The 11,512-nt window shown below is 39.3% G+C and overlaps 1 protein-coding gene across 3 annotated transcripts; it reads right to left on the bottom strand.

Annotated features, from left to right (window-relative positions):
* Nucleotides 1-3,657: 3,657 nt before the first annotated feature.
* On the bottom strand, nt 3,658-10,341 carry LOC131888005 (uncharacterized). 3 transcript variants are annotated; one of them, XM_059236765.1, is made up of 11 exons: nt 10,072-10,341; nt 9,748-10,012; nt 9,427-9,585; nt 6,304-6,394; nt 5,908-6,196; nt 5,442-5,822; nt 5,127-5,257; nt 4,767-4,986; nt 4,450-4,671; nt 4,143-4,259; nt 3,658-4,083 (listed from the first exon to the last, which is right to left on the bottom strand). In XM_059236765.1, exons 1-11 carry the CDS (start codon nt 10,143-10,145, stop codon nt 3,906-3,908), a joined length of 2,127 nt encoding a protein of 708 aa, XP_059092748.1. In that variant the 5' UTR covers nt 10,146-10,341; the 3' UTR covers nt 3,658-3,905. The 3 variants fall into 3 exon arrangements, with proteins under 3 accessions (XP_059092748.1, XP_059092747.1, XP_059092749.1); XM_059236764.1 differs by having other exon boundaries at nt 3,658-4,054; nt 10,072-10,317; XM_059236766.1 differs by lacking the exon at nt 9,427-9,585 and having other exon boundaries at nt 3,658-4,054; nt 10,072-10,297.
* Nucleotides 10,342-11,512: the final 1,171 nt, after the last annotated feature.

Here is an 11,512-nt window from a genome sequence, read left to right as displayed (position 1 = left end):
CGAGTCAGGTTGCCTCTGTCAAAACCATGCCAAAATTATAAAGAAAGCAATATTATCAAGGGAATAATAAATGTGGCGTTCCTGGTGTTGTACAAGGTGGAAAGAAATTATGGGCCTCCTTGGTGCCGTCTGACAATGTTTCTCCTTGCCCAAAAATTTGTTTGATATTGAATCCCATGTTTACATTCAAAGGAGGTATTGAGAAACCTAGTGTCGTATTATAAATGATCTAATTTTAACCTAAAGAAAATTGATAACTAGAGCTGAACAAAATTGTCATATCCCAGATTTTTCCACAAATTTGTTGCATCTGTAAATTTTACAATATTATTAGGAACATTTGACATAATTTCTGCAGTTTACAATGGCATTTCAGGCATCTCAAAAGAAAAATATCGAGGTTTTTTGGAATTGATGATGATTTTCACAAATTTGGACTATTTTCGGGGAAAACATTCGCGAGCTTAAAAAATTCCGGATTTTTTTTTTTGAAAACTTTTTGACATGTAGTTACAAAATAAGTTGCAGAACGGCAAACACCTGAAACTATTATCTATCCTTCCACGTTAAATAGCTCTGTCTTTATTTTTTCATGGCATTTTTGAGGAGATAACCCGAATCAAATGCTGGGACACACTTTCGTCTGGTAAATTACTTCTCCTTTTAAATGACACCCTTAAAATTCGTTGATGTCAATCATGATTTTATGAGAGAAAATTTCATGGCGTAAATGGCCAAGGGATTTATGATACATGTGGGAAGCATTTGGCCACTATCATTTTCAAGAAACTTGAAAACAATGTAATATCATCTCTATCACGTATTGGAAAATTATTTTATCTAAAAGTTACTCTCTATCAGCATCTATACACATGCTGACGCAGAAACCATATTTCCTCTTTTAATGCGATATCAAAGATGTATAAACTGCTGGTCTAAGCAATCAGTGTAATTGGCAGCATGAACAAGGCAAGAATCTTCTCCATCGATATCATGTGTTCAAATCCTTGTGCCGAAAATTAATAGGACGGAGCTTTGGTTTCAATTCAGATATCATTTGATTTGCAAAAAATACGCCTTCCAGCCTTCCAGAACATGTTGGCGACTATATTGATAAGCTCATTGGTAAATTTAGGTGATTTTTATGCAAACTTTGCTGTCAATACAAATCACATACATACGTATATCTGAAAGTTTTGGCAAGGCCTATTGATATAACCAGGGCGTTAGTCGTTCCTCAATAAAAGGAGCGGATTACATTTGGGCCAAGAAGAATAGTTCATTACACAACCATAACTCGCCAAGAAAAATATTATGGCTTTACCAATACTTTTCCTAAAATTTGAATAACCAACATTTCAGGCGTTTTCCCCTATCAATACCATACTTCTTTATTGCAATCGTTGTTCTGTTTCAAGCAATCGTAAAGTTTGAATTTTTATTATCAATAAGTTATAATAATGAACATTCCTTTTTTAGAATGAAAATAGATATTGTTTATTTGCTTGGCACAATCTTTCTTGGCCATGTTTATTTGGCAAGTTGATTGCCAAGGCAATGGAAATGCATAATAGGAAAATCTTTTCTTTTTTCAAAGTTTGAACTATTTAATGTCTAACACAGTATTAATCCTAGATTATTTCTAGATCTCTAGAAGTCCGTGATTAATCTTAAAATGGAAACTTTGGAAGAGAAATATTTTTTTTGAGTCAAAATAAATCTACTTCATAATATGAGACAGTATATTAGATATCTTTATTGGCAAGGGTATTGTACATTATAGATAGATTGTAACATTGTTTTTAATGTTTCGAAAAATCAACTTCGTTATATTTTTCCCTGTTATTTGAAAAATGATAACCTTTGATAGCATTCAATTAAAAGGTTTTATATTTGTTTTACCATTTCATGGCGTAAATATCATATACGTATAGGCAGGGCTGGAACCGTTACCGATACTTTTTGGAAAAAGTAACGCGTTACCGTTACTTTTGCAGGAAAAAAGAGGGCCTAAAATTTGCAACCATGACACAATAAGTCAGGATTGAAAAACAATGTTGGAAATTATTAAGCTAATAAAGCGTCCTTGTTAAAAACCTCAGCCGTGAGTCATGGAAATGTGGAGAGTTGAGAAATTTGCTGCAACAGCTCAGAGAGACCTTTAACTGTTATAGGTATCCATGAACAGCTCAAGCTAAAGGAAGATTTGGCTCTGAATCAGTTCTTCAAATCTAATGGAATTTGAATGAGGAGAAATTAAAAATGAAGTAGTGCAAATATGACAATACTTAACTCCACCAGCACCTTCAACGTTGTGAAGAGAAAGCACATTTAACAGCCATGATATTCCTTCTTCATACATACAGAATGCATCACGTGTAAGTTGCAAAAAATGGCAATTTCTGTTTAGATTGTCGAAAAGCTTCAAGTTTCTTCATTTGAGAAAAGAAAAATGAAAAATTAAAGGCTACTCTGGAGTGTAAAGAAACGAACGATATTTGCGTTTTGTTGACGTTACAATTACACCGGTTTAAAATGTAATGGCATTACAGTTCCTTTTTAGAATCACTGTTATTTAGTTACCTTTAGTAACGTTACTACTGCCATGTAAGATAGGCCTCCGATAGCTTAGCCGCCAAAGTAATGCTCCACAATGCTAAATGAGCACAATCCTGAGGTCAGAGCCAAAGCTTAAGGACCATGCTGAAAGTCGGTAATCGGCCGAGGAAAGTGGATAAGCCTTTTAGTGACGATCCTCGAACCTTTCAAAAGTACAGAACTGTATACAAGAAAGGCAAATCCTTGAAGAAGAGCCCTAACCGAGGGCGGACATCTGGTATTCCAAGAATCAGTCCTCAGGCGGCCAGTAATTGGAGGGTTACTAATCTTCTTTAGGTTCAAATCATATCATTGATTACATGGTACTAGTCTTTTGGTAGTCCTTTTTTTGAAATCTTTTAGATGCAATATCATCAACCAAATCTTTGGGGGCAGGAAACGTTTTCAAAAGGCACCAAAAGTGGCGCTTAATGTTTTCTACCTTGTAGGTTGGACCAAATTTCACGTGTTTTTAAGCATGTGTTCAAGTCAGTTGCTTGTAATTAAGGTTAATAACGAAAAATAGAATGTGTTCATTTGCGAAAAAAATGATAGGACAGTTTCTGGGGACAAAATTTTGTGAATCAGCCCAAACAAAAGTAAAACTAGATTTTGTGCCAATGCATTTCCACAACGGACCTGACAATGTACGTAATCCCTACTTGAAAAAAAAAATCGTTTCTTTTCCTGTTTAGGGTTTGTAGTGTATTAAGTAATGGAGTCCAAACCGAAACCATATTCGTATACTATATATTTCTTTATTGGTAAATAAATGAACGATTTGCAGTTCTTCTTGTAGTGGCTGCCGTCGTATAAAGCAGTAACAATGTCACTGAGGCCCAAATTTAGCTCTCCAAGGTCAATCAAAATCAACTTAAAACTCAATGAAATCTAGAGAAGAGAGGTCAATGTTTGCAATATGCATTAACATGAGCTCAATTCCAAAAGAAACGGTCTCACGCAATGGCTTAATTTCGTTCCTTTTCTCTCAATTTGGTGTCCTACCAACATGACAGAGCAAATACCAAGAAGGCAATACCATACGAACTCATACTCGAATCGTTGTGATAATTTATTACGTTTCATCAAACTCCATTTCACACTTCATTCACATGAATCATCATCATTTTAGACGCGAATGTCATCTTAGAAATCCTATGGAGATTGCTTTTGTCCAATTTGCCATCAAAGTCCGTCAGAGATGAACATTCTCCATTGAGCCAATAATCAATCCTAACTAGTCCTAGTAGTTTGATTTTCTTCAGCCGATGGCAAATGCGTGTACATGGAGCCTTTGGCCAAAGTGGTCATGGGTCCCTTACGCAAGGACAAATTGGGACCTTTCGATCCCGAACCGCCTCCCTTTCGTAGTTTTGCGTTGGGTCCTTTAGCGCACGTGTTTCCAGAGCCTTGGCGAATATCAGGATTGGGTCCATTCCAAGTGATATAATCCGTACTGAAACAAACAAAACACGTACACCCCACCTTGAGTTAGCCTTATGCAGTGGAGCAGCCATGAGTACATTGACTGAATGGAAACTCACAGGAGCAAATCATCATTGGGACCTCTCCTCAGGCCAGGATTCGGTCCTTTGGCAAGCTGGCTGGAAGTGTCAGCTCCGCTGTCTGCTTGGTCTCCGGTGCAAGTGCCTCGAGTCGTTCTGAAACAAAGGACCAATTACCTAGAAAACTTCTTTCAAGGTTTTGATTTCCTTTTTGACGGTCATTAGCACTGTCCTGCTGGGGAGAAGTACATAGCACTACATCTAAACTGTACTCTATATACATTGTAGTACATTAGTCGTGTGCATGCACTAGTCTCTTGTAGAGACGCTTGGCCGGCGTACACACCTACTACGCGAGTCCTCCTTCAGATTGGTTCGAGATGACCAACCCTTTTTGCCATGAGTGGACTTTTTGGGCTCATGCTTGGGCGAGAGATGTTTAGATTGACGTTCCAAGGCTTCGATGTTCTTGCGAGTAGGCTTGGGAGACTTTTTCTTCTCTTTTTCTCTGGCCTTTTCCGCTTCTTTAGCCTTCTTCCGTCGCATGTCGTCCTCAATCATGGAATTTCTGAAACATTACATTATCCATGTGTTGGCATGAATTTTGTCTTTCTGCAGTCCATTTCAATGTAGTCATTGTATCCATGCATTTTCTTCGCTTACATCAAACACGTGGCTTGCTCCTCGTCAAAGAGGACAGACTCCAAAGCCATGTAGAGAATTCTCTCAGGGATGTCGAATTTTTTCTCATATTTTTCCTTCATTTTTCTCCTGAGTTCTTCCTTCTCTTTGTCCGAAATGATCGGCGGGGGTTTGGGAAGGGGTGTGCGCTTCTCAGCCAGCCTCTCCTCCTCTTTTCTGCGAGCATGCAGCCGAGGAGCACCTGAACAAATATGATTACGATAATTAATAGTAAATCACCATCATCAGAAATTCGCCAGAGTCAGGCATAAGAATTACGGAGGCATAAGTACTCGCAGCTAGTCAAGGGATCATCATATACTGTTTTGGGGAGGCACTCACTTGGTGTGTCTCTCTTGACATATCCCATCTTGACTAAACGATCAGCTCCTTTTTGCACGTTATTGTCGCTATTGGACAAGACATCCAGGAGAAGGTACTCCTCCACCGTGGGAAAAACACTCTTTAAGTACCTAGCGAAAAAAAACATCAAGACATTTGATTAACTCTGAGAAAGTGTTGATAATTTGTGAGCCGTTTAACTCTCACAAAGTTCCGGAAATAACAACCAAGTGATGACATTGACTTAGAACTTCGTCGCGAAACATCATTTGGAGCTAGCTATGAAAGAATGAGTGAACAAGCAACTTGGCGTACCTCAGTTTCATCTTGGGGGAGGAATGTGGCCTGGGAAAACTTCGAAAGAGCGTTCCACCCTGTCCAATTTGTGGTGACCCCATAGAGAAGGAATGGTCGAATCCTGAGGCAGCTGATCCTGGTCGAGGGGTTGGGTATCCGGAGGAAGATACCGAGTTGGTCACATCGCGATGTCCCAAATTGGGAGTCATGGCGGAATTATTATAGTAGTGCGGCAAAGATCCGGTATGCGTCATATTATTGAGAATAGTTTGAGCCGCACCAGGCAAAGTCGAATGACGAGTGGGTGGAGGTGTGTACACTGACGATGGACCCGGCGTGATGAATGGGTGCTTGGCAACTTGTAATGCGCTGATTACCACAGCCTGTGAGCCGTGATACCTATTAGAATAAGAAAAAAGGTAAGGAATAACGTAAGTGCAACAAGAGCCAGCCATATTGGCCGACTCCGGAGGCGCAAACTTGCTTCTTTAACAGTTCCCGTATATGACACTCATCGACTGTGGGAAACATGCTGGAAATGGTATGGAACGCCTGCTCAGAGTTGTCCTCCACCTCGGATATATCTGCCAGTACGTGCGATTCGCGCCGAAAGGTGGATCTTTGGCTCATGGGCGATCCCCCTCCTCCTCCACCCCCACTAGCGCTGCCTCCTCCGCCACCAAAAGTTCCATTGAGCGACTCTTCCAATTGGAGACGTTGAAGAGGAAGGGGCGAGGCTTGGACTCCAGTTCCGACGCCCCCACTGGTCGTACCTTCATTGAATCACATAGAATACAGAGAGATAACACTGTTCATTCGTGTTCATCACGAAAGTACTCTCCAAGCAGAAAAGTAATCGGCGCTTCCATCATTAGCTTACCCACAAAATGGGAGAGTTGGGTGTTTTGTGATGTCCTTCCGACAATCAACGGGCTACTAGCTCCTCCAATATTTCGGCGGCTGGATACATCCTAAAACGCAATATAAAAAAGAAGTCAGTGACGAGTCATTATTTCACGCCATAACGCTTTCTCGCTGGGGCGCTCGTTTTTTGACTACCCATCACTTTTCATGTAGTTGAATAATACGCTTATTCGAATTAATGGGTCTTCACAATCTTTCATATTCATGATTGAGGATACATTGAATGCCTCATATCGATTTGGCGTTGAGATTTGACATGAGAAGGAAACGAGAGAGCTTGACAAAGGCGAATTTGCCCTTATACAGGGTGTTTCAAAAGAAATTGCGTCATCTATCACTTTTGATTAAGGCGTCGTATCAATTTAACTTAACAACACATAATTGGGCACTCATTCGACTTGAAATGTCACTAATGGCACATTCTTGTTAGGTTAATGCCCATGACTAAAAAAGCTGTCCCGGGAAGGGTCATTTTGAAAAGAAGAGCGTTCGTGACTCGATTTCAAGAAGCAAAAGGCTTTAACCGGAGCCCAATGGGGATATTGCAAAGAATGTATTCTTCCATACGTTGGTCCCTAATGCACCTTTTCGAGCTTTATAGAGTTTCTGTAAGATGAATCATATCAGAGATATACAATAGATACTGTTTGCTATTCCGTCTCTTTTGAATATCCTACAGAGGCTTCTTACATTGCGATGCCGATTCTGTACATATCTTCACGCAGCAATCCAACTTTGAATGTATAGATGGGGAAATAAAAAAGCAAGGCTTCACATATTACTCCCAACGATTGGTTTTTTGTTCTGCAAATGAAGCCAATCAATGGTAGAAAAGGCCATGATCTCCTCCTCAGTGTGCCAACATTTTCAATATTTTACAATCCTTGTATGACTCGGTCTGAGGTCTACTGTACGCACATTATGTTTTTGTACTCAGGTAGAGTACAAAATGTACAGTTCATGTCTTCATATTTCCCCAAACAGGCAGAAAATGTCTAATCAGCTTAAGCTCTGATGCAAATGTAATTTTTCCGTTCAACTGAAAGCTCAACTTGGCTTCAAAAGTCAAGAGAACATATTGTTGCAAGTTCCATCATGTTCAATCAACCAAAACACGTCTCATTATTATGGTGATTCTTGCAAAGAAGGTCATTTTTTAAAGTTGAAGACTGACACAAACTATGGCACTATCACAAAATGCGAAAATATTTTCCTTACAAATCGGTAGGAGCATGTATTTTTCGCATTTACTTTTACTTAATACCCTTTGTACTTCCAACCACGTCAGAGTTAAGTAGATGGTTTGCTGTTAGCTTGCTTTAGAAAAAACTTGGTAATAGAATTCAATCGCATACTGCTTTAAGCAAATTCAATTACACCCTTAAAATATTGGGTTCTGCACAAGGCATAATATGACAGGATTTCATGGATAGCAGAACTACATAGGACACTTTCCGCACGTGTTTTGCTTATTCGGACATTTAGGCAAGCGCTGGTACCAGCAAACAAACTTGCCTGTCAACGCCAGTGATGCAAAATTGGCGTTTCAAACTGGTTTTATCGAAGCTGACCTTTCCTCATATAGCAATGCGAAAAAGGGTCAGCTTCTCAAAAACGTGTTTGAAGCCCCAAACTTGCATCACTGACTCTGGTACCAGCAAACAAACGAACCTGCCAGAGCTTGCCTAAACGTCCCCATAAAGTGCAGTACAAGGGTACGAAAGAAAAAAAGAAAAAATAATTGCGAAGGACACACTTAATTTAGAAAATATGAAATCGGCAGTCATGAAGAAAAGACATTACTCTATGGCGGCCTTGCCAAGGTAATGTTAGCTTATGAAATGCTTTCTTAAAATAATACAGATGAAAACTACTACTTTGCTACACACAGGCATTAGAAGGAATGCGAGGAAAAAGAAATCTGCTTAACTTTAAGTATTTGAAAGAAAATCATTTCATTATCAATACATCAACAGTTTTTTAGTTTTCTGTTTGATAAAATAGATTAAAATGTCTAGTTATTTCCACCATACAAACACATTAACATTATTAATTCCATTGAAAAGGAGAGTATTTGACGGGCACCACTTAGCAATGCTAAGCTTCTCAGTTAAGCAATATCAACATGCACCATAGTGTACTGTAGATTTGAAAGCAGAACCAAGTTTGATGCAGGAAATGTACTGGTAGGTCCGGAAGGTACTCGAAACTTGGCGTGAAGCATATTTCTATGCTTCATTCGGCATTATGCATCATTCTAAATACTTTTGTTGCCATATTTTCGTTATTCTCATCGCTTGATCTGTGCCCGACTACTGCCCAATTTTTATACAATTACGAAGTGTTATTCCCCTTGAAAAGTGCAAGACACAGCAAACAGCTGACTATATTCTATTGAGCAAAGTTAAATACAAGATGCCCAGCCAACCTGCACCGGGCATAGACTGAATTTTGTCATTGATTCAATTTGCCGACTTGCTGAAGCATAGAGTATTCTGATATTGAGCTAAGATACAAGAACAGTGGCAGAATTACCTCAAAAATGACATTCTTTTGAGTTTTGGTAAACAACTTCACCTGACTGTTGAAAATTCAATGGGATTGTGGTGCAAGTTAGTTGCGTTGTTTGTTTGTCTAAATTCTCCCTCCCCAAAATGCCCAAAATCAGGGTTTGCTCTAGACTTTCCTTATATTTTCTTTACTTCATATTGCTAATGGCCTAACAGTGCTTTTAATTGGTGGATCTTGAACGATTGGATGAGGAAGAATCAACGAGGCAACAGAAGAAGAGAGCGAATGTCGTTATACGGAGGAACTGAGAAAAATATGAATTGAGTCTGGAGAATAGGACCCAATACAGTTTGCTGTTAGGTTCTCCAAAGCTGAAGAATCAAACTGAAAGCCCTTAACCAAGAAGAGAAAGTGGTGCGTGCAGGTGTATATACAGGTGTGTTGTGTGAAAACTAAGAGATCAAAAGCTTAAAGACAAAGAGAGTGAAAATGCAGACGAGAAAATGCTAGTGGAATCAGAATAAGTCCAGAGTCAGGTTCCAAGATGAAAGATATTCAGCTCAAGTACCTGAAGAAAAGCAGCCGCATGATGCACATGCCCGTGTAGCGCGGCCAATGCCAGTTGTTGATCAGTGAGATCCCCACTATTGGATCGGCCCTTGGATCCAATGCTTGGGACACTCTGTGCGCCTCCAGAAGAGGGTGGAATGGTGCCGAGGGGATAGGACTGTACACCAATTCCAGTGAAAAAGAGACAGTAGTAATATGTCGAGAGGAGAATCGTTCAGCTTATAAATAATATGCTTGATAAGAGCAGAACCAAACGGTTCAGAATAGTTTGCTGATAGTGGTGAACGCTGTACACACTTTTGCGTACAGGCATTTTTACCTGTAATGGTAAGGTTTCAGCGTTCGTAGTTGGAGCAGCAGATGGTGGACTCATGGTGCGAACCACATCCGACGAGATTTTCTCCACGTTGGATGTGGTCTTTTGGTTCTCTTTCGAAGTTGCTGTTGTGGATGAAGTCGTTGTGGCGGTGGCTATGATGGTTGATGCAGTTGTGGACGACATGGAGGTTGATTTGCCAATCTGTTTGTATCGGACCCGCGGGTCCTCCCAACTCGTGGATTTGGTGTAATGATTGATAAAGTAACTAAAATGAAATTTTTGCCGTAAATAAGGCAAGTCCATTGGACTGAGAGAAGAACTTACTATCTTCCTGTTCGTGGATCAAATTTAGTATCCCATCCAGGAGGGAGAGGTCCTTCATCTTTCGTGGATGACATGGTGTTGGTAAGTTATGGTTAATTCTGGTATTCTGCACACAGTTTGAAGAGGGGCTTTATCAACTGATTATTGATTTTCTTTATCCTTGGCATCAGGTGCTGAGTATTTCCTCAACAGATCTAGAGAGACTGGCCTTTCCATCCAAGAAAGAGCAAACAGAGGAGCCTTTCTCTCAACGGTTTAAGAGGTTTAGTTGATGTACCAGTCAGGTCTTACGTCAACTTTTTTTCAATGACTTTAAATCAGGCTGCTAAGTGCAGTGCACTAAATCAGCGACTCTTATTGTTTGGCTCTAATGTCTCTGATCAAACAGGTCAGATCCTAAATTGAATTCTTATTCATGGAAGATACATTTTGATCGTTTCATCCTTCAAACTATTAAACCATCGACAAATTTTCTATTTCTTACTCTCCCCTGATAGCAAAGTACTTGAAAGATAGTTTCTGTAAAAGGTTGAATAAGTTTTCAAATATTTAGCCTATTGTGGACAAGAGCGCATATTTTTTACCATAAGATACCTTTAACCGAAGACTTTTTGGGAAACATCACATCTATAATTTCTACGCATTATTCTACTCTAAAAACTGAAGGATGGAAAAACTGAATTATGCATTGGAAATATCATCGATTGCAATTTTTCGGTTTCTAGCGAATGCTTTTATTTTGACAATTTCTTTGTTAGAGTGAATGTGTTGGCTTATATTGATAACTAGCTTATAAACATGGTCTTCATTGACAGTCAATTTGAATAAAAATCACGTGAATTGCCACAAAAATTTACAAATAAACTTGAAAAAAACATAGACACCAACTCGTTCTGGAGGGCTGCAAAGGCTATATTTGCCTTCCAAATCAAGCAATATAGTCAATGAAAAGGAAAATTATGTCATAATAACTCTCAGCACCATAATTTGAACCTACTATGGATACCTGTGGAGAAGAGCCTTACTGTGGTACCGTATTTGTAGAGCATCCGTTCTATGTAGTCTAGTCCTGGTTTGATCCCAAGTTAGTCAAGTTTAAGCATCTTTTCAGCATTCAAATTACAGCATAAGTTGCTGCTTTGACAACTAAAATGGGCGAACCTGTGGTCATTCCCGAGGGTGAGTTAATAATTAATGTTGGCTGTGACGACAAAGTGGGAATATTCCTCACTTGACCTTGATATGAGGAGCACCTTGGTGCCCTGTAGCAGCTGTCGTATACTATACCAGCATCTTGTACCTATATCTTTAATGTTGTATGATAAATATAAATCTGAGTTCAGGAACAGCATATTGATATTGCCACAGTGAAACTATTGCATAACAATTTTGCTAATATGATTAGGTTTCATTAGATGTTAGGGATAAGATTACATTGTTT

The sequence above is a fragment of the Tigriopus californicus genome, chromosome 10, assembly GCF_007210705.1.
Source record: "Tigriopus californicus strain San Diego chromosome 10, Tcal_SD_v2.1, whole genome shotgun sequence".
In the NCBI taxonomy this organism is placed as follows: Eukaryota; Metazoa; Arthropoda; class Copepoda; order Harpacticoida; family Harpacticidae; genus Tigriopus; species Tigriopus californicus.
This window is presented reverse-complemented; position numbering and strand designations above follow the sequence as displayed.